Source organism: Setaria italica, chromosome III (genome assembly GCF_000263155.2).
Source record: "Setaria italica strain Yugu1 chromosome III, Setaria_italica_v2.0, whole genome shotgun sequence".
Classification (NCBI taxonomy): domain Eukaryota; kingdom Viridiplantae; phylum Streptophyta; class Magnoliopsida; order Poales; family Poaceae; genus Setaria; species Setaria italica.
The window spans coordinates 1,227,802-1,251,588 of record NC_028452.1 but is presented as its reverse complement, the minus strand read 5'-3'; the positions used below and the strand labels follow the sequence as shown (position 1 = coordinate 1,251,588).

At 48.3% G+C, this 23,787-nt stretch overlaps 1 protein-coding gene across 1 annotated transcript; it reads left to right on the top strand.

Moving 5' to 3' along the window:
- Window positions 1-16,991: 16,991 nt before the first annotated feature.
- On the top strand, window positions 16,992-21,766 carry LOC101754683 (plant UBX domain-containing protein 7). Its single transcript, XM_004960069.3, has 10 exons — window positions 16,992-17,219; window positions 17,327-17,460; window positions 17,534-17,665; window positions 18,829-18,991; window positions 19,724-19,801; window positions 19,885-19,953; window positions 20,104-20,247; window positions 20,382-20,484; window positions 21,010-21,287; window positions 21,364-21,766. Exons 1-10 carry the CDS (start codon window positions 17,115-17,117, stop codon window positions 21,526-21,528), a joined length of 1,371 nt encoding a protein of 456 aa, XP_004960126.1. The 5' UTR covers window positions 16,992-17,114; the 3' UTR covers window positions 21,529-21,766.
- Window positions 21,767-23,787: the final 2,021 nt, after the last annotated feature.

Genomic DNA, 23,787 nt, shown 5'->3' with positions numbered 1-23,787 from the left:
GTTGTGGAGCCAACGGACGACAGGGAGGAAAGGAAAGGAGCGCCCAATCTACTGACAGATAAGGCAGGTGCGAGGTCGGTTGCGGATCAGGCGGTGTGGCCTGGCCTGGCCTTGGCCTGACACGGTCGTCGTCGTCGTTGGCCGGTGCTGCTGGAGGATGGGGATGGAGCCGGCGCCTTCCATTCGGGCGCGTTTGGCAGCCGACTGCCTCAGCCAGGCCCGCGAACAAGCCCGAGTCAGCCCAGCTAGGCTCATGGGATGCAGAATGTTGATTAGCAAATCTGTAGCTTATGATGCTAGTTGGGCTGAGATAATGTTTGCTAGGCTGGATGAATTGATATATATACCTTAGCCACGGGCCAAGGTACAGTTACCCCACCTCCCCGTCTCCCTCTTCGCCTCCATGCTCCTATTCACCGTAGCCGCCACCTCCCACAACCACCACAGTGCGTCGGGGACCCACGCCCACCTCCTCCACCACCACGGACATGGCCACCACCACCGCTCCTCGCGCGCTTCGACACCGCACCATCCATGCACCAGAACCACATTGAGTCGGAGTCGGAGAAGAACCACCGGTCGCTACGCATCCTCGACCCCTTCTTCACCCCCGTGGCGGTGGCATTGCGGCGGCGGTGGGACGACATCACTGCGGCGAGAGGACGGCGTCGCGCCGGCGACAGGACGTCTTGCCCCTTCCTCTGGTTCCTCTTCCACCTCGTGCGTGAGGAAGACCGAGGGTCACGCTACCAGCTCGCGAGCATCCCTCCGAGCCTGCATCGCATGGAATGACCGATTTTGGCATTCCACATGGTGCAGCCTCTGTAGTACTTTGAGAACCGTGTGATACAACCACATGTCCTGGTTCAACCTACCAAACATGCCATGTTGCAGCCCTGACCCGAAAGCTCATCCGGCCTAACAATTTGTGGGCTATGAGACCGCCGGCAGAGAGTTTCTAAAACAGGGCCGGCCCGGCAGGCAGCATAGAACGCTTCAGATTTTCAGATGAGAATCAAGTTTCCGGAGCTTTTTTTTTAGATAATATACAAACACAAGCCTTCGGGTGTTAACACAGATGCCATACTGTTAGTAGTACTCTAGAAAATTGTTCATATAACCATCAGCTACTATTAACTTTTCTTCAAGTGCCTCACAGTTGCCAGGTGGAGAGCCTTATTAACAAAAGGCTTACTGCCCAATTAGACGCAGTTCGGGTGTGAAGATAAAAGACATGAACATTTCTTTCAGCAAATGCAGAAGAGAACTCTCGGATTGTTCGCCTGTCCAGACTTGTACTTCATGAACCAAATCTCGGTGACACAACTATCTTAGTTAATTATCCATGCTGCAGATCGTGATAAAAGCATCAACATTTCGCTTAAAGAAATAAAAAACAACAAAATAACAATTACATTCAAATTGCAATTTCTGAAACGGAAACCCGTTTTCCCCCCCCCCCCCCCCCCCCCCCCCCCCCCCCAATTGTATGGTCCAATCAGGCGAAGTGGGGGTTTCTAGGCGACGGCGCCATCAGACTCTCTGACCACCTCTTGGCTTCCTCCCCGTCAACATCTCCTGGCTGCCACCACGGAAGCATAGCTTGCCCCATGTCTTGAAGGCGCGGATCGGCCAGGGAATTAAGCTGACTGGTCACCGTGATCCATGGCCGGCACACCCGCACGCTCGAGGGCGAGGGCGCAATCAGGTAACAATGTTTCATGATTCTTGAAGAATCGAAGAAACGCCAGATCTGGTTCGCAAGACCGGAGAGCTCGCCGGCGAGGTCGGAGAAGAGCGCGGCGGGATGACGAGAGAGCACGGAAGCTCTCAGTTCTTGCTGTGCGACTACAAGCGCAGCCACCGCTGTCCGCGGGCTTCGCCTCGCCAAGCTGCATGCTTAGCCGCGGCCGACGGAGCTAGCGGTGGTCGGTGGCGGCGGCGCGAGCTCCTGCCTTGTCGCCGGCAGGAATATTTGCAAAAGTACCCTCAACATTTTACAATTAACCCCCTTATTTTGGATCGCTATTAATGGTCACGATCCCACTATATGCAAATATACCTCTACTATTTACATATAACCCCCTAATTTGGATTGCGAATAATAATCGCGATCAATTATATGCAAATAAACCCCTAATCTGAATATTTATTTCAAAAGTACCTCTGGTTCGGCGGCAGTCGGTCTCTCCCTTATCCTCCGGCTCTTCACTGCTGGTCGTCGTTGCCTTCCATCCTAGCTAGAAGCCCTGCAGACACGCTGCTGCTAGCTGCGCCCCCTCCAATGGCTAGAGTCCCCGAGCCCTGAGCATCGGTGATGAAGCCGACACGAGAAGGAAGAAGAAAGCGTCTGCACGAGGGCAAATGGGACTTGGGCCCTTTGCACGCATCATGCTCGATCCGGGCCTCCCTTTGGGCCTCCGATGCCTTAAGCACCTCGTGCCCACATCTGCTCGCACCTTGGCTATTGAATAATAGGGAGGATAGATAGCGGAAATCCTATCCACCTTTCATAAGATTTTTTTAAGTTACCTTCCAATGTTTAAGATTCGTGCTACGAATGAGATGCGTTAGATCTACATCAAACTAAACCTTAGCCTCCACTCCCTCCCTCCCCTGCACACGCCGTCGCCACCGCGCCGCTGCCGCGCGCACTTGGGTGCCGCCGGCCGGCCAGCCCCCGCGCGGGCTCGCCACCGGCCACCGGAGCCGCAGAAGAAGGTTGAAAAAATGTTGGATCAATTTTTTTAAAATGTTGGTGCAACTTTTTTTTCAAGAAATGTTGGTCCAACATTTTTTAAGTTAAATTTGTTAGGTTTTTGGTAGTCATGCGTTGTTGTGCTATAATGGGCTTTCGTGGGCTTTACATTTATATCTCTTACGCATCTTTCACAATATGTATAGGAGCCCCCGAACAGATGGTGAAGAGAAGTCTTCTATCTTCGTCTTTCTATCTTCGTTCCGCATTCCAATCGCCGGCCAGACTGTCTTGTCCATGCATGAGAGCCACAGTCTCCAGATGACAAGAGTGTCAGCAGATACGCATGTCTTCTTGCATTTCTAAATCAATCGGCGACAGCGCTTGACCTCGCCTCCGGGTGGCGCAACCAGGAGATGTCGCCGGACTTGATCAGAAAGAGGGGGACGACGCCGGGTGGCAAGGAGGAAGAAAGAGGCGACGGCGCGCCTGCCCTGCTTCAGGTACGCCATGCGTGTACGCCGGCCAGCGCAGGGAATATCAACCGCGGGTTGGCACATGGCACTTGCACGCTCTTGCTCCAGTTTTATCTGATGCACTGGGCTGCAAAATATGCAACGATGATGATTGATCTCGACAGGATCGGATGCAAATTAAAATGATCAACTGACATCGTCCGAGCGGAAAGGTTTCTCAACAGCAAAGTGGCTGCAAGGAGAATGTCAAATAACACACTACCCGTCCTGATCTCGAAGGTTGGGTATCGGTGTTTGACTGCTTTTCCCCGCAAAAGATTGTGCATTTTATGTTCCCCCCATAATTGTGCATTTTGTATAAAAAGTAGGAAAAAGCTGACTGCCCGATCTCATGATGTTCGTACGAAGCCCAGCCCGGAGAAACCTTGTAAAAGGAAGAAAAGAATTGCTGCAGGTCTGATACAACAAGACGCAGAAGTTGAGAACAAGAGGGGAACGAAGCAAACAAATGATTTTTTTTTCTTCTGAAAGGGTTAACCAAGCTAGCTAACAAACTGAACCAATACCGCTGGCCAAAACTCTTCTAAATGTACTTTCCCATTGCAAACTAAATCTATTTTTATTAGATGAAAAATCAAAATCAGGTTGAAGTCAGTTGAATGCTTAAGCCTCTTACCTGTTCAGATATAGGAGCAAAAGATTAAAAGACACACGTCCGTAAGAACTTCTTTCGGTTCCCTCTAACATCTTAGGCTACTGTTTCCAAGCCAAGTTCAGTGAAGGAATTAGTATCACATCGCCTCACGACCAAGTAAAGATATGTTCCATAATTCTACAATTATTTATGAAATGCAGGGAAGAGCAAAATATTTTAAATAGAGTAGTTCATAACAAGTACCACTCCGAACCACAGAACGAGCTGATGGACATTGGCTCATTGGCATTTCCCCTCTAGCCCCCTCTGTTCGTGTCATTCAGTGTTTGTAATTGCAACGCATGCTTGATACGGCCTGTTTATTCAATCTATATAGCAATGGCAGGTATGTTTACAGCTAACAATGGAGGACCAAAGCGCTTGTTGATGCCGTCCATGAACGCCGGCCACTCAAGTACGCTGCGGTCATTCTCCAGCGGTAGTACCACTAGCCCGCCGCGGCCTCCAGGTAGAAGGACGCCGTCCAGACCTTCTGGTCCTCCAGGGTTCCTTGCGAGTGGAAGAATTGCTCGCACTTGTGCAGCCAGCCGAGGGGATCTTCGGTGCTGTCATACTTGGGAAACAGAGCTTGTGGACCGACGACGGCGGGTGAGGCTGCTTGCCGTTGGCGCCAAACGAGGAGGAGGATGAATCGAACCGGCCCTGTTTCTCCAGGACTTGCGTCTGCACATTGCTGATGGATGTGGATAGGTGGCCTTGCTCCTGGCGGACGCTGCCCGCTCCACGTCCAACTTCTTGCTGATATCGTTCATGTTGGAGATCATCCTCTCGATGGCCTCGTCGAAAACCACCTGGGTGATGAGTTCATCACCCATTGTTGCTGTGGAGCGATGGGTTTGGTGACGCAGGCGGCGGATGAAGGTTGAGGGCGCAGGAAGGCGAGGTCGCAGGAAGGAACAGGCTGATACTAGAGTTGATACGTCCTGTTTATTCAATCTACATAGCAATGGCAGGTATGTTTACAGCTAACTCGCCCTTTCCTTGAGAGGCTCTGAGATTAGATATAAACTACTGCCTAATCTCTCCCCCTGCCGTGAGGCAGATACATAAAGGCCTGAGCCCAACTAATTTCCTATTATCTAGCCGGCTAATCTAATCCGACCTAACAAACTCAAACAAATATATCTAAAGTAGAAGCCTGGACGGCTTTCTTCCTGCGCAGGAACTTCTTCTCAAAGGAGTCCACAACATCTGTATTGAGTGATGGACATGGGAATGGATGGAAACAAACGTGCAAATGACTTGGTCCAAATTGAAACAATTTTCAGGAACTGCAAGGCAAGCAGAAAAGTAACAGCAAGCAGAGCTGCAGAGTTTCAGGGGACACGCTTGTTGCTCTGCTACTCTGGTCTAATGCCTTTGCACTAGCCATAGTAACAGAAAGGCTTACTGCCGAATTAGACGTCGTTGGGATGTGAAGATAAAAGGCCTGAACATTTCTTTCAGCAAATGCAGAAGAGAACTCTCAGATTGTTCGGCTGTCCGGGCTTGTACTTCATGAACCAATTCTTGGTGATACAACTAGCTCTGTTAATTATCGATACTGCAGATCGTGATACAAATATAAACACTTACCTTGAGGAAATCCAAAAGAACAAAAGATTTGTTCCATCTGAATTGCGATTTGTAACTGTAGAACGCGATCTTTTCTAGTTGTATGGTCCATTCAGGTGAGGTGGAGAGCATCAGTTTGTTGCTTCTGTTTTTGTCAGAGATCCATGCTGAACGCTTCCATCATGATGCCTGCCCAGCTGTCATTGGCCGTGGTTTTTAGTTGAAAGCACCATAAGAGGATAAACCTTTGCCTCCTCCCCGTCAACATATCCTGGCTCCTGAAGACGCCGATCGGCCATGGAATTAAGCTGACTGGTCAGCATGATCTTGGCTGGAACACCCACACGCTTGAGGGCGAGCGAAATCAGGTAACGAGGCTTCATGATTCTTGACGACTCGAAGAAACACTAGCTCCGATTCGCAAGACCGTAGCGCTCGCCGGATAGCGGCGGCGAGGCCGGAGAAGAGCGCGGCGGGATGACGAGAGGGCGCGGAATCTCTCAGTTCTTGCGGGACGAGTACGAGCGAAGACACCGGCATCCACGGGCGTCGCCTCGCCGAGCTTCATGCTTATCCGCGGCCGACGGGGCTAGCGGAGGTCGGCGGCGGCGGCGCGAGCTCTTGCCATGTCGCCGGCAGGAATATTTGCAAAAGTATACTCAAGATTTTGCATATAACCCCCTTGGATCGCGATTAATAGTCGCGATCCGATTATATGCATATAGATCCCTATTATTTACATATACCCCCTAATTTGGATCATGATTAAATATCGCGATCCAATTATATGCATATAGCCCCCTATTTTGAATATTTTTTTTTGCAAAGTACCCCTGGTTCGGCGGTTGGTCTCTCCCTATCCTCCGGCCCTTCACCGCCGGCCGCCGCGGCCTTCCGTCTCTGCTAGAAGCCCAGAATGTTACCATGGGCGCTCGCGCCGCCGTAGCACTATCACTCGCGGTAGGCCGAGCGCGCCGCGGATGGTCGAGTAGCGCTAGTGCTACCGCCGCTTGCTCGTCCGCGTAGGCCGAACGCGCCGTGGTGTAGCGAGAAGATGGGGATGTAGGATGTTGGCGACGGAGAGCGGGCGGAACAGTGGGCGCCCGGTGTCGCGTGGAAGGAGGGACCGAGGGAGTTGGTCAATAGAGGGGATCGACGGCTCGACGACGGGTGTGCGTCCACGCGGCGAGGAGGAAGAGAGAGGCGACCCAGAGCATGGCGACGGTGGGGCGCGGCCAAGCTTCAGTTTGGGGGTTGGGGTTCTAAGCATGCCCTGCTTCAGGGCAGGGTCGGTGCCAATGCCATGAATGTACGCCGGCGGCGCAGGGAACATCAACGGCGGATTCCGATTGCCATTTGCCAATCCATGTGCGAGCTATGGCACAAGGCAATTACACGCCCTCTTGCTCCAGTATATCTGATGCACATGCCTGCAACGATGACGATTGACTGCGACTGGGTTGGACGCTGTATTAGTCCGAGCTTAAACTTCTTTTCCAGGAATCGCAACAGAGTGACAGCAAGCAGAGTTCGAGGCAATTGTCGCCCTGATATCGAAGGCTGTGCATCGGTGTTTTTCACCCAAAAAAAAATTGTGCATTTGTATAAGTAGCAAAAAAGTTGATTGCCATGTTAATGTATTATGAAACCTAGGCTGGAGAAACTTTTTTTTTACCGAACGGGCACGAGCTCCAAGCTGCCGCTCGCTTTTTGATTTTGGCCATCGGTCCCGGCTGGAGAAACTTTGAGAAAGGAAGAAAAGAACTGCAGGTCCTCTAGGTCGAAGAAGCAGGCGCCGGCCTCGGAGAGGTTGGGGAGGCAATCGTGCAACTCCTCGCTGTCGGCGGGGGTGAGGAGGGCCGAGCGCGGCTCCGGCGTCGGTCGCGAAGTCGGAGCCCAGCATGACCACGGAGAAGTCGCCCCCACCGCCGGAGCCCGACGCCAATGGTTTGGTTGGCTGCCGCTCTGACTCGGCAAGCCGGCTGTCCGTCCACTCCCCCGACGGATAGCTGGGCTGTGGTTAAAACTCGAGCAGACCGCAGGCCTTCTTCATTTTGTTTGGGGCCGTGACGCGATTTTTGTGGGCCGCAAAGTGGAGTGGGCGGCCGAAAGGCCTCGAGCCCAAACAGCTCTGCCGCGTTGTCAGTTTTTTTTAAAAAACGGACCTGGTCGGGTTATGGCAGCCCGCCCGCAGAGACTAGCTAGGCCCATCCTTTATTTATGGGCAGCGACGCGTTTGTGCGGTGGGGGATTTGAAGGCGGCCTTGAAAGGAAAAGACCGGGCCCGAAAAAGGCCTCGCGGTTTCTTGTCGGCTGCCCGCCCGCGCAGAGAGACCGGGCCGCTACTAGCTACAGGTCCGTCTCCGTCCTGTTTGTAATGAGCCGCGACGCGCTTTATGTGTGGTGACCGGTGTGGGGATTTGAAGGCGTCCTTGAAAGGAAAAAAGAGCACGAGAAAAAAAAAATGGCTGCGGCGGTGGACAAGAAGCATTGGGCCAGGCCGCTACTAGCTAGGTCCGTTCTGTTTTTAATGGGTCGCGACGCGGTTTTGTGTGGTGGGATTTGAAGGCGTCATTGGAAGGAAAAAAGAGCACAAGAAAAGAAAAAAGCTGCTGCGGTGGGATAAGAATAATAGGGTCAAGAAGGGCCGCGACGCAGTTTGTGTGGGATTTGAAGACGTCCTTGAAAGGAAATGAGCCCAAGAAAAGAAAAGATGGCTGCGCGGAGCAGAAATAGAAAAGGAATGAAAAGTGATACAGTGGCCGAAATCCGCACCCCTCCGGCTACAACAAGCTACGTGCAGCTGCACTTTCATGAAAAGGAAAGAGGAGTCCATTTATTTGCACAAGATAAAGATTGAAGACTGCAATCTGAAAAAAAATATTATTTGCATGGCAGGTCAGTGGACCACTCATGTGACACTTGCTTAAAAATAAGCAGAGGGAACCAAACGCCCCCTTAGGGGTGTTTAGTTTCACGGATTAAAGTAGTTATTATCATATCGAATGTTTAGATACTAATTAAGAGGACTACACATAAGCTAATTATAAATGATGGAAGCTAATTCGTGAGATGAATCTATTAAGTCTAATTACTTCATGATTTGACAATGTGTGCTACAGTAGTATATATGCTAATCATGAATTAATTAGGCTTAATAGATTCGTCTCGCGAATTAGCCTCCATCTGTGCAATTAGTTTTGTAATTAGTCTATATTTAATACTTCTAATTAGTATATAAACATTCGATGCGATAGGGATTAAACTTTAGTTCGTGGAACCAAACACCCCCTTATTTTCACGGCAAGCAGCAATCTATGTGGACAGTTAAGTACTACCGTTGCAGCTTGTGCCCAGGATGTTCTAACTGCTTGTTACTCTCTCCATCCTAAATTAATATTCGTTTTGACTTTTTTTAGTACATAATTTTTAATATGCATTTAGATATATACTATATCTAAATACATATCAAGGTGCATATATGTTGAAAAGCTAAAATAAATACTTCCTCCGTTCTAAATTATAGGTTGTTTTGACTTCTCTAAGTTCATAGATATTACTATGTATCTAGTCATACACTATATTTAGGTGCATAGTAAAAATTATGTAAGATTTTAGGATGGAAGGGAGTAGTATTTTAGGACGGAAGGAGCGTGTGATTCTATGTGTCCTTTTTGTCTTTTTTTGCAGGGATCCATGAACCAAATGGTTGACAGGAAACACGCTCATACGGGATTCAGAAATCATTTGCTGCAGTTCTGGAAGGACCAGGACAAGAGCAATGGTGCTGTTCAAATCCGATGCATTCTTTTTGCAATTGGGAGTGGGCGTTGGCAATTTGAGATCCCGTTATGGTAGGATGTTAAAAAGATCCCCTCACCAACTGCTGCTGCTGTTTTGTGGTCTGCATCGGCCACCAACCCAGCCGCTGGTCTGGAGTCTGATCAGAGTCACAGTCTCAAAGAGGATTTGTTCTTTGGCGACTGTATACGCACTCCGATGCGCCTCCATCTAAACCATCCAACTCCAACCCGTGAAGCCTGCCTTAACAGCGTCCCAATTTAGCTGCAGCCTGCAGAGAGAATGCGGTAAAAGTACAAAGTCTCCATTTGCATTTTCGTCCATGATCACTCTGTTCTCTGTAGTTGTAGTAAGGATGGCAACAGGTCGGATTCGGATCGGATGGAGTCTCTGGGCACAAAAACCGAAACCTGATCTGAAACCGAAATCCGCCCCGAACACCAATTCGGTGAAAATCCATCCCTGAAATCAAAACCCGCGAATCCCTGAAACCCGACGGATTATCCAAAACCCGAAACCTGCCCCCTGGTTAGGTTCAGGACGACGCAAAGCAGAGCAGAGGAGCTCGGTGGCCGACCGATTCCGGCGGCTGGGGCAACGTCCGTCGGGGGACGTAGGGCGCTGCGACCTCGCCGGGTCCGCGCGCACCTACCGGTGGCGGCGGCTTCGCCGGAGGCGGCTCAGGGCTCCTTGGCCACGCACGCCGGCGGCATGCAGCGGTGGCGGTTGCTGCTGATTGCACTCTGGCGGCGGCGGCGGCGGCTGAAGAAGCGGCAGGGGAGGTGTGGCGATGTGTGGGGAAGGCGGTGGCGTTGTTGGCTTGGGCGGAGGAAGGCTGGAGGCAAGAGGATCGGGCGGTGGCCGACGGGTGGATTTGGATCAGGTGGGGTGCGGGTGACCGGGTGAATGCGCGGAGGCGGCGGCGGTTTGGGCCTCCCGGTGCGCGGTCACGCGGGGGAGAGGGAGAGGGAGACGAAGGGGAGGGGGGTTGTGGCGGAACCGTCCAACTTAAACTGGTTTAAATGCGCCTAATTGCTGCCGACGCAGCAATTATCCGAAACGCACTTAAAACAGTATAAGTCCGGTCGTCCGTCGAGTGTCCCTAGGACTCCTCGAAAGATCCACGTCGTGTCTCATAGCCATACATCAGGATAGTATTCGCGATGGGATAGCATCAACAAATATTACATTTTTACATACATACAATAGGTACGAGTTATTACAAGACTTAGTTTGAAGCAAACTTAATAGTGCAGTGTTAGACGGAGTTCTAAGACTTAAAACATAACGGTTCAGGTGGAGATGAGCATTTTAAAATTTCTTCTTAAGGGTATTGTGAGACTCATAACAATACCCTAAGTCTTCGGGGCTTCCTCCTCGGTAGACTCCTGCGGTACTTCTGAAAGATAGCCACAAGGGATAGCCCTGAGTACGGGGTACTCAGCAAGTCTTACCCGACTAACCAATATAATAGCTTTTCTTGGAAGTACATGATAGCTTTTTGGTGTACTTGGCTGATACATTTTTGCCGAAAAGCTTACTACAAGTGATGCCTTAGTTTTATCTTTTATTTGGGTTAAGTCATTACCTAACCATTCTAGATGATGAGAAGAAAGTAAACACAACAATAGATATTAAGTCATACATCAAACATTATCAGAAGAATATGTCATTCATGAATTTATACTACGATGCTCAACAGTGATCAAGTGCATTCATAACTGAGAATTGCGGCGATCCGGATCAATTACATCCTGCAGGAGAGTACCCCAATCACCAGTTATATACGACTGTCCAGGTCGTACACCTTTCGATTAGCAAAATCAATGATTGGGAATAAGACTACCCGGACCCAGGGACGCACCCCCACATGGGCCCCCACGTCTGGCCCGATCACCATGTGAGTTTCAGGCTACGCCCCTACCAATCTCCAGCACGTCAAGCGCGGTTACGAAGTATTCCCGATCAGAGAGTTTACTAACCTACTAGGCTTTACTGGTCCCATACCCAGTAAGCGATCAGATGCTTATCACTTGATCAAAGGTTAAGACAACGAATCGAGCCTTAACCAAATTAATCTAGCAGACAGAACTACATCCCTAGCTTTTGTCCGCTTTTCACTTTCCAAGTCATCTTCCCATAAATAACATGTATGACTCAAAGTATTTCCTAAGGTTGGTAAACCAAGCATTTAAGCAACTAAGCATTTCTAGACTTGGGATATCTACTAAGGTTTGAACAAGTGGCAAAGATGTCCTTAAAACAAGGTATGATCACGCACAAGAATAGGTTTCAAGCAACTCCTAGACTTAGTGCATACATATAGCAAATAGCTGAATAAAGGACACATGAAGTATTGACTTCAAAATAATAGGTGTAATGCACCGGGGCTTGCCTTGTTCGCTTAAAAAGTTAGTACTGTCCGACGGGTTGACCTCGCAGGGGACCAATTCAAAGACATCTTCAAACTCCGGCAATCCTTCTGAAAATTCCAAGTAATCTCCTTCTGGTGCTTCGGGGTCTATAGCACAACATATGCAGGGGTTAGGAATGCAAATTTTTGAATAAAAGACCATACAACTTTCCTTCATGATAAAGTTGCAAGCCAACAAGGACTATACAATTTATCATGATAAAGTTGCAAGCTAACACACAAAAACCCAAAAAGATTAGCACACAATTTTTATTTTCTTACCTAACCTTACTTAAGGCCTTCCTTTTATTTTTAGAAAAAAAATTATAATTATTTTCTAACTTGAAAACCTAATTTCCTATGAGTTAAGAATAATTTGTGATTATGAAAATGTTATTCCATATTTTATGCATTTTATAAAGATTAAGTATTTATTTAATTACCTTAAAAGAAAGGCATTAAATAAATACCTAAACTTTTATTATTTTCTTAGGGTATAAAAATTTTAATGCATAAAGGAAAATAAAACAAGCCTAACAAAATTGGTTTCACTAATTTTGGACGCTCCTAGAAATTTCTGTGATTTAAATGGTGAAATTCGGATTTAAACTAATTATTCTATAAAGGAAATCTAATTTTCCCCGAAAAACTCACTTTTCTCACGCGGCTCGACTCTAACCCCCCTCTCACTTGCACTGGGCCCGTGGCGGGGACCCACCCCTCCTCCTATTCCTTTTACCCGCCGGCCTACTTCTCCCCCGGCCGGGCCTTACTGGGCCGATTCTCCTCCTCTCTTCTTTTCTTTCTACCGGTGACGGCCCAACGGCCCACTTTTCTTTTTCTTTTTCCTCGCGAGCGCGGCCTGTCTTTCCTCCTGGGCCTCCGGCCCTTTTTCTCTCTTCGGTTAACCGCGCGTGCTCTTGGGCCTTTAAGGCCGCGGCCCAACTGGCCTCTGCGTCCGGCCGGCCGACTCCTTCTCCCTTTCTTCCCCACTGACGCGCGGGCCCAAGGCTCCAGCGCCTTCTTCTTCCTCCCGCCAAAACTCGCGCGCGACAGGGGGCGGCGCGGCTTGCCGGCCGGCGCCCTACCGGCGGCGGGACTAGGTCAGGACAGCACCTCCGTGCCTTCACGCACCCGCACGTGGCAACAGCTCCTCGGGAGATGGCCGGAGCCACTCCCTCCACGGCGGCGGGCGGCGGCACCCACGGCCGGTCGCGGCTACGCACGACAACGGCGCAAACTACCCCAACGACTACTGCTACACCATCCTAGTATCCTAAGGACCTGCCTAAGACTACCCAAGAAGGAAGAGAACAAGCGCAAGGGGGTGCTCACCGTGAGCGGGAGGTGCGGCGACGGCGGACAGAAACGGCGGCGGTTTAAGGCGTGCCGGCGGAGAAGCTGGGCAACAAGCTGCTAGGGTTGCTGGTGGGGTGTGGGTGGAGGTGTGGATGGAGGGAATCGACGGGAGCGGCGGTGTGGTGGGAGTATTTTGCTCGGCGGCGGCGGCTTGGACAGAGGAGATGGCGGCGGTAAAAAGGCAGCGGTAGAAACGGCGGCGCGGGAGCGGTAGTTATTCAAGCTTTCACCGCGCGCATGGTTGCCACCGTGGTCTACTTGTAGGCTTGCGTGGTGAAGAGGTGGCGTAGCTATTGCGCTGGCGAGCGACCGACGACGGCGGCGGCGACACGTCCTGCCTGCTGTGTCATTGTTCCCCCCCTTTTTCTTCTGACGCCCGAAACTTCAGAGCTCCACCACGACCGATTCCAAATTCGACGGTCCCCAAGTGTCTTAACCAAAGTTGTAGATAAACTTGAACCCTTCAACTTTTATTTTGGCTCTACCCCGAGATAAACATCCGAGCACAGTGAATTTCGAATTTTCCTTTCTGCTTCAACTCAATTTCACTGAACTCAAGTTCAGTTCGTCAGTTATCTGACAGTGCTATTTATCTCACTTTGTGATTGAGTTCAGTGATCCAAATCCTTTCCTTGTAATCCAACTTATACCCAATTGTGTTCTACTATCTTCAAGGTTTCCATTTTGCTCAAGAACACCTACTCCTCTTGATCTACATTTCTCTGAAATCCATTCCAAAGTTGACCATATGATGCTGTTTTTAGACTTAACCATTTTCAGTGATGCCATTTACAATGACAAGATGCTGACTTTAGGCTTCCATTTGAAATAGCTCCCTCTATTATTCTTGATCGACAACACCCAATTCTAGGAGTCCAAAGTCCACACTTTAATATGGTGTAGTTGTTCTGATTCACTTATTTGAAAAATTCATCAGAAATCAATTTTGAAAACAGACTCTGCTGCTGTTTTTTTTTGAATCCCTATTGTCGGATGGTGAATAGTGCATTTCGGTTTTACTTTCTTTCTTGATTCTTTTGAGATATCTAGGACCAATTCTGTTCCAATTTCTTGATCCTCAAGTTCTAATCACCCTTACACCTTTATTCCATATTTTTGCTGAATGTTTATGAATTTCAAATTCAAAAGTCAAATTTCGGTCAAATTTGACCTGAATTTGATTTTTGGCCAATTTCTTTTTTTCTTTTCTTCGCGAATTGCTTCCAATTCTTTCAAGTCACTTTGGTGACTAAAATGGCAGGTATTATAGGGGTGGGGATGCGGGCGGCGCTGAGGCAGCAGCATCGACCGGCGGGGGTGGGAGCGGCGGAGCTGTGGTGGTGCGGGAGTGGAAGCGTCGGGAAGGGCTGAAGGGGAGAGTGGACGGGCGATGAGAGGAGGCGATAAGATATTTTTGGAGTGTTAATGGGCTCTACTGTTTCGGGGCCGATGGTGCTTCGCGGGTGAAAATGGTGATCCGCCCCGAACCCGCAACCTTTAGGGTATCCGAACCCGATAATTTGTGGGTGCAAAACTATCCCCGAAACCAAAACCGCCGAACCGAACCCGATCCGTTACCATCCTTACTCTGTAGTCTTCTGGGGAGCGCGGAAGTTTTTGTTCGGGCAGGACATGAACGGAACTTTGTTTTGTTAAAGTAACATGAACATTTTTATGAGTACTACTGTAAAGGAGAAAAATTCATAAAAAAAACATAGGACAAAAATTGCAGAAACCACCGTGAGGTGGAAAATAGACAAAAGGCCCACAGCCACAAGGGCCAAGCACCGCCCACCAACTTCCTCTCTTCCCTTTTTATATTTTCCCGATTTTGCAAAAAGAAAAAGGAGAATCGAAGCCACCAAACCGAACGAACCCAACGATGGAGCGGAAGCAGCGGCGAGCAACCCCTCCCACTCCTTCTCCGCCGCCGCGTGATCATAGCCATGACCTCCTCCTCCAGGATTTTGTGGGTGTCCCGTGCCGCTGCCTACCTCAGGATCTCCACATTCCCCAGGGCCTTCTCCACCGGTACATACATTTCTCTCTTAGTCTCTTCCCCTCTCTTTGTCGTTACCTTGTCTGCGTTTGTTGTTCTGTGCCGCGGTTGTTGGGATCACAGGACATTGGTGCCGGAATGTGGCACGTTCGTGATGTCTGTTCTACACAAAGATCAGATTTGGCTTCATTTAACTATCTACCGTTTTGATGGTGATTCAGCGTGATTCGGGATGTCATAGTTCAGGTGCGCTCCTCGCCCCATGTTGTTTTGTCTGGAAAAAAAAGAACCCACTTGCAGATTTCGGAATATCATGTGACGGATACGCTTGGGAAACCAACGGTGGATTAGCCGACGCTGGTTTCTTTGATCCCTTTTTGTTTTCATATTCTCTTGATGACGAATGTTGTGTCCATTGCAAAGAATTCGATGGTTACAGAGCGCGGGTGAAAACTCTTCCCTGTGCCTGTTGGCCTGCTCGCCCCTGCCTCCCTGGGTAAATCTGGAAGTTTAGCGCCTTTAGCGCCATGGACAGGATGGAGCCGCGGGTAGCCAATTTTTATTTCTCCGGCTTCATCCATCGACACCAGTCATCGGGTTTCGCGGGGCTTTCGGGGTGGAGCCGTTTCCTTGAAGGCCATTTGGTAAGGTTTCACTTGAAGCTGGTGGAGAAGCTGGTTGGAAAGCCCTACTAAACAGGTCTTAATTATCGAGTGACACATCCATATCATCGTATCATATCTTTTAACAGGGCATTAGTTAAGGGGTTAGTTGGATTCATGCCATTAAATTTTCAAGAATTGGAAATTTGCCATCGATTGTATTACTGACCAGTCACTGATAATGTCATTTTTCAAATTATTGAAATTAAGAGGTATAGAATCGGAAATTTGCCATCCATAGTATTACTAACAGGTCAGTCGCTGATAATGCCATTTTTCAAATTATTGAAATTAAGAGGCATAGCACAACGTTGGATGAACTTGCATGAAGATTAGTTATTGAAGGCGGCAATGAAACGGGAGCTGCTCACGGCGCGTGCTTTGGGAGAGCCTCTGGCGCTTGATTCCCGATAGCCCCCTCCCTTTCTCCGAACTTTCCCTTTTTGAATGTTTGATTCCCGTAGCTTTCTATTTTTGAATACCATAATTTATACACATAAATTCAACAATAATTTTATATTACAAACTTCTATATTACAAACTTCTTATGGATAATTTTTTAGCACAACGTCATGACATAGATAACTTATACGTATAACTTGTACACAAAACTTACATGTATAACTTCTTTATGATAGTTTATTACGTGATAATTTTGTAGCACAACTTTTATAATACATACAATTTATGTAAATATCTTTTGTCACAACTATTGCGAAAATATTGTTAGGCAACTTATGCACAATACCACACGAGTACAAAATAGAAAGACAAAAAGAAAATGACTGAATGGAAAAAAAGAAAAAGAAAAGGGAAAAAAATCGGAACACAGATGCGCAGGCGCCACGGGCTTTTGCGCGGGCGTGGACCCACGCGCGTGGACGTGTCGTCGCGCACCAGGAGCGCTCGCGATGAGCGCGCGCAGAATCATCATTGCGCAATGAAACGCTTGTACGCTCTGTGCCGTGGGCAAAATTAACGCAATCTCAGATAATGTCACAGTAAAAACACAATCACAGAATGAAAGAATGCTGGAGTACAAAATGCAAAGTGTGCGCATAGTAGGCAGGCATTCGGCCCAGGTTCGCGCCACTGGCGCCCATTCTGTACAGTTCCTAGCCCATTTGCACCCTAGCCCATGAGACATTACATGATGCCCATGATGCGAGCCCACTGAGGCGTTGGGCTCTTTCTTCCCCTCCAAGCTGGTGGACCAAACCCCACGAGGCCACACGACCCGCACGCGCTCCTCCGTTCGTCCGGCTCGTCTTCATCATCCCGCACGTTTCCGCCTCCCTTTCCTTACTTCCCACTCCTTCCCATTCCCATCCCACCCAACCCCCCCAACCCACAGTCGCCGTCCCACCGAACCCTACCTCACCAACAGACCGCAGGAGAAAGGGGGAAGAAAAATCCTGTCGAGGAGACCACGCCGCCATGGCCGGCGATCCCCCGACGGCCGCGGAGAAGGAGGCCCTGGTCTCCTCCTTCCTCGAGATCGCCGCCGGCCAGACCCCCGAGACTGCCACCCAGTTCCTCCAGGTTCGGCTTCCGCCCCCCGGCCCCCCTAAACCCAATTCCCTCAGCTTCTGGGCGATTCGATCCGGTCCGAGTAGTTTGATGTGATCCCTGGGGTTTCCATTCCGCAGATGACGAGCTGGCACCTCGAGGAGGCGCTGCAGCTGTTCTACATCGACGGCGAGTCCGCCCTCGCGGCGCGTCCGGCGGCCCCATCGGCCGCGGCGGCGATGGCGGCGGCAGCCGGGGTGGAGGAGGCGTTGAGGTAGGCAGGAGCGAGGTTTTCAGGATTTTGGGTTTGGTTTTGGGTGGATCATGGAGCGGGTTTCGATTTGCAGGTTCGCTCCACCCCCAGCGGCTGCACTGGGCGATCCGATGCTGCAGGGACTTGGGGTTGGGGAGGACGACGACGTCCGCGCGCCGCTGCCTGTGAAGCGGGAGACTCTCTACGGCGACGGCCCTGTGTCCGTGTAAGTAACGGTGTTCCAGACAGCCTCTTTGCATGCTAGCATTGGATCCTCGGATCAGGTTTATTCACCAATTATTTGATATCAGGCAGAAGCGAAGTTCTTATGGAACTGAATTGATGCGCTGCATTTGCATTTTCGTGCTCTGTTGCTAGATGATGATAGCTTGGCGCTTTCTGTTCTCTAGCGTAACGGACTGAAGCCTTGCATTCATTCTATTGTATTAGAAGTTCACATATATTGCGTTAAATATGTAGAGTGCACTGAGCAATAAATGTTTCCCAACAAGGTCTAAGAATGTCACATATATTCGATTGGTGTACAATGAATGTCACACCGATTTTGCTTGCTAAGAGTATAATTTAACTTAGTGAATGTCAATGTTTGGGGTTGGAGCTAAGTTTTTATGGAACTGATTGATGTGCTTCATCTGCATTTTCATGCTTTATTGATACATGAAAGTTTGGCGCTTTCTGTTTCCTAGCGTAACTGACTCAGCTTCATGTAGGTCCAAGTTAACATATATTAAGCGTTCAGTGCACCAAGCAATGAATGTTCCCAAAACAAGGTCTCAGAAATGTTCAACTGGTGTATAATGACTCTCATGCTGATTTTGCTTTCCATTAATAGGATTCAACTTAGTTGATGTCCATGTTTGGGGTGCTCATCCAATCTGTCATCTAGCCAAATATTGCCCCATTTGGTATGCTTACTGTTAGATCCATCGTCTAGCAGCAGCAACTTGCAGCAAATTGTTATATGTGTTTTTTTAATACCAAATGGGTCCTCGTATGTCTGTTTAATAGTTCATAACCAATGAAATTGTGCATGCTTATATTTGATGATGGAAATTTTAGTATTTTGTTAGTGATAGTTGTTGCTCCTCTTGTTATCCAGATATGAAACTATTTCTACATTTGTTCTTTCCTTTGTGTTAGATTGGGAATGCATGTAGTTTTGCAGTGCAAGTGCTATCATAACTTTTGGTTTGGAATGGCTTGGCTTACGCATGTGATCTTGCTTTAGAATTTAGATGTGGCAATATTTAATACATCTTGTGTTTCTGGACTATTGTTGTGTTTGAACTTTTATTATCATCACTGTTGCTTTGCTACATCTTGATTGTTTCATCAATGTAAAACAATTTGCGCCCTTCTTTTTTCCAGCCTTCGACCTAGTACAACGGTTGCATTCCGTAACTTCGAACAGGAAGCAAGACAGTCCGCTGTTTGGGATTCCGATCAGAATGCTACTTCTAGTTCTCGTGATAACCTTGCTTCTTTATACCGTCCGCCTTTTTCTTTGATGTTCAATGGACCCTTTGACAAGGTAAGCTATATATCATTTATCTTATATTTTTATACCATGTTTGTCTTTTGTCTTTGCAATGGCCATATGCAATATATGTTGTTAAAACTGTATCGACACTATTTTGGTGTTTGCACTACATATAATAGACAAACCCTTGTGATGGCTGGTGAACTTCTTGATCATCGTAGCTATAGAGCAATTAGTTTGGATGTGGTTGGTTAATTGCTCCTGAAATCATCTCGACTCCTCTTAGGCTCTTACAACAAAAAACAATGTCATAACTTTGTGTTTTAGGTTGTGCTTTGTTGTTATTATTTATCACTGAAAGTGACTTGTTGTATAGCACTGGTGGAGCCGTTATCACTAAAGGGGTTTCTGTGCATTCTCAGTTAGTACCTTGAAGCACAATTTATTTGTTAGGTCCTTTAGTTGCACGAATGCTTGTGCATGCACAATATTTCTTAAACGTTCTCCTAATTTACTGATATTTATTTCCCAACATCCTCTTTCTTTTGCGTCAAATTACTTTGTATACTACTGTTGTTTGAGTATGTTTTGCTATCATGACATTTGAGCCCCACTTGTAACGTCCATATTTGCTGTCATGACATTTGAACCCCTCTTGTTTTAATTTCAAATTTGTTGTCCTGTTTTTATGCGCATAAACTACTTTAGAGCTGAAACTCTAGCTAATCCTTCACTGTTACTAATATTTTGTTATGCTTCTGAAAAAAAATATTCCAAATGAAGGCAAAGTTAGAGGCTTCTTGTCTGGACAAGTGGCTGCTAATTAATTTGCAGTCAACAGAGGAGTTTAGCTCTCACATGGTAAGTGCTGTCTTGTCTAGCTTTATGTTGGCCCTACAATTTATCACTTCAACTTTTGACTTTTGAACCGATCTTTGTTGAAGCTTAATCGAGATACTTGGGGAAATGAAGCAGTGGCGCAGTTAATTCGGTCAAATTTCATTTTCTGGCAGGTGTGACCTTTCTGCTTCCATGAGTCTCTCCCATTTGTTTTGACACGCTAGGATTTATTATAATGCCATCAAGTTCTCTGTTAAATAGCTCACCTTTTTACACTATCAGCTGTCGGCTCTCTATTAATATGTTTTAATGTGTTCAAATAGGTGTATCATGACACCAGTGAGGGGAGAAAAGTATGCACCTACTACAATTTGGTGTCCGTTCCTGCTATTCTTCTAATTGACCCCATTACTGGACAAAAAATGCGTGGTTGGAACGGAATGGTTCACCCAGACCGTTTGCTTGAGGTATTTTTGTACCCTTCTTTCATTTCTCATACTTCACTGTAGCTCTAGGTTGTAGGATTACGTGGAAACTTTGTCAGCTGTAATATGACATAGATGCGCCTTGTTAATTCCATCTGATCATGTACTGTACCTAGGATTTGCTGCCTTACCTGGATAAAGGTCCAAAGGAGCACCATGCAGCTCAACCTCAAAAGCGCCCAAGGAAAGTTGATCAGGAATCTTCTATGGCCAAACAAGGTTGGAGTTGATTTTTTCCCCTTTCAAATCAGCAGTTATATCACTTTTTGTTCTTGTTTGAAAATATACTGACAAGGAAGTTTCAGTTTTGCATACTATATGACCTAACCATATCTTACGCATGGACAATCATATAAGTTAAAATATCCAAACCTTTCAAATTTATGGAGCACTTCTTGGGAAACTAGCTAGAAGGCTGCTTGTCGTTTTTATTTCACTAGTATCATACTGCTCTCTTATGCCTGTCTACATGATTTCCTGGACAGTTTTCCCATAGGGGCTAGTTACGATAATGTAAATATTAGTTTCTGGGGATGGCACATGCTCTTGCTAGACTTTTGTTGTTTTCAAACTTCAGGAAAGCAAATCAAGTTTTATCCATTCAATAATTCTTGACAGTTTTTTTATTTGACGGATTGGTAAAATGATTGCCCTAGCTGTCATCATCTCACTACCTGCAAGATATTTCCTACCTTGCCTGGTTACCAAAAGAATTATGTTCACAGTTTTTTGTTTTCTTTTTAGGCAAACCAACTGTGGAGGATGAAGATGAAGAACTAGCACGGGCAGTAGCAGCTTCCCTAGAGGGGAGCAAAGAAGTTGCTGAAGAATCAGGTGCTACTGATGACATGGCTGAAGCTGAACCTGAGGAAGACAATGAGCCCAGCTTAAATATCAAGCTTGATTATCCTCCTCTCCCTGAAGAACCTACTGGAAGCAGGGACCTTCTCTGCAGGGTTGCGATTCGGCTACCGAACAACCGGAGGATCCAAAGAAATTTTCTTCACACAGATCCTATTAAGGTTACACACTTACACCGCCTTCAAATGTTCTTGTCTCATTCCCTTGGTTCCCTCACTGATGGCCTCTTCACCGCAGCTCCTGTGGTCATTCTGCGCTCCTGAGGTTGAGGAGGGGGAGAAGAGGGCTTTCCACTTTGTGCAGCCCATTCCTGGAGCATCCCAGAAGCTGGAGTTCGCAAGCGATCTCACTTTCAAAGAAGCCAGGTTGGCGAACTCCATGATCAACCTGTTGTGGGACTGAGAGCCTGCCTCCATCTTGCACTTTGAAGCCGCGCCGTATTTCAGCGTGGGCTTGAAGATGGTTTAGTTATTTTCTTTCGCTTAGGATTAACTCTCATCTTTTGCTGTACTGGAGCTTGGAGCCGAGGACAAATTTGTCGTCTGGGTTATGTGTGGAAATGCTCCTTTTGCCGTTGGTTCCTGTGTCTGTAAACATCCCAGGTAGGACTCAGCTCTATTTAATGCACATATTTATCATACCCTGGTGCTAGTACTACTAAACACTGATGCAGGCCACTATGCATGCATGGCCTGGTGCTTGCTTTCCTCTGGGTCTTGTGAAATGCTGAAAGAGAGGCAGGCAGGCAGTGATGCACTGCCCCATATGCCTTGGCAGTTAGAAAAATAGACGGTGCGACGATTTGTGTTTTTCTTTTTGTGATCTGCTACTTTTCGGATTGCTTCTCCAGAATGGCAAATTCGTAGCCCATGCGTGCTTTCCGTTAGATCTGGATGCGTTGTGCTGATTTCTGAGCCGCATAGGCAGGTGATCAAATTGAGCTTGATCAGGTGCGGCAGTTGCCGCTGGAACTGCGCAGCAGCAACTGAGCGTCATGTGAGGAGAGCCATCGATTTTGCAACAATGGTGATGGCGCGACTGCACAGAATCCTGGCCCAACGTTGTCATCGTGTCAGCGGTGTGCTCCGGAGTCCGGACCGACCCGAGATGTCTGGAGCATGCCCAGGACTTTCAGCACGCTGGTTGGCCTGCACTAGTAGTACTCGCTCGCTAGCACAAGTACGTCGACATCAAGCGAGGACCGTAACATGGTAACTACTGGTATAATAATTACAATAGGTCTTTGAACATGCTTTGCTAACCAACTCGTGAAAGAACACTGTACCTCAACTCATGATGGCACGGGGAGGCCGAGGGCTGGAACTTGGGCACAGGCGGCTCTGTCTCTCTCTCTCTCTCTGTGGGTGCAATTACCTCCTCTGGCTGCTGAACTGAACGGTGTGGACTGTGGAGACAGTATGTGCAGGGAGAGAGAGAGAGATGCGCAATGGCAATGGCACTTGCAATCGTACTACTCCCCTAGTGTGGGGTTACGGGGCCTGTGGGAATGGCGGAGTTTTGACCGGGCACGTTTGACTGCCCGTGTGGGCCCGCCGCTTATGATTTGCCTGCTGTGGTGCCTGCCGCTGTTGCACTGGCCGGTGCCACCCTGCCACTCGCAAACACACACTGAACTCTCTCTCTCACCCCTTCCTCCTCTCTCTCTCTCTCTGGCCAGTGTGACAGGCACAGCAACTGGCCCCGAATTATTGCACATCTCTCTCTCTCCCTCCCTCCCTCTCCTAGACTGCCTCCAGTCTCCAGTGATCCAGTCCAACGCAGCAGGAAGAGAGACTAGAGTGAGAGACACGAGTTTGGTTTGCTCGGCGGAGCGCGCATTTATAGAGCCTGCCGGCCGGTGCCGGCATCTCCGACGCACCGGCATGAAGCCGCGACGCCATTCCAATTATTTCTCCGGAGATCGACTAGCCGGCCGATCCATCATCCACCGGTCGAGCACTACTGTTCCCTCTCACACCGCACCACACCACCCCTCCTCCATGGCTGCCGTCCTGCTGACCTCTGAACCCTGAATTTATCGGCGTCCAGTCACCCCGTTTACGCCCCTGCGCTCGCGCTGCATTTGCATGCACTCTCTCCGTTCTAAAATAAACGCACGTCTCGTTTCTCGAAGAGTTAAATATTTTTAAGTTAACTAAGGATATAGAAAATAATATCAATATTTGTATCTCCAAATAAATTTATTAGGAAAGTATACTCGAATTTATTATACGTCATAAATAGTAGGGTGAGTAAACGCAAGCCCCGCAGTAGGGGATTGGACCGCCGCCCCTCTCCCCTCTTCAGAAATCAGACCCTTCAACTGTTTGGCGTTTTTCGGCCGGCCGGGTTTGTGCACCGAGCACGGCCATCTACATCGCCCAAGTACTGCACTTTTTGGCCGCATCTTTGGATCCCTTCTGGCCTTCTGCACGAGCTGACCTCTGGCCGGAGCTCCTTCAGCTGCTAGCTGAACGGAACGGAACGGAGCTGCAGTCTGCAGAACGGGACGGGATGCTGGCCGGGGATCGCTGATCGATCATATGCGGTGTGCGTGCGTGGAGGATCGTGCCTTTTACAGGTTGCATGCGCGGGCCGGATCCACTGCATGCCGCCCCGCTAGCTTTTGCAGAGGCCGGCCGGCCGGTGGCCTGAGTGGAG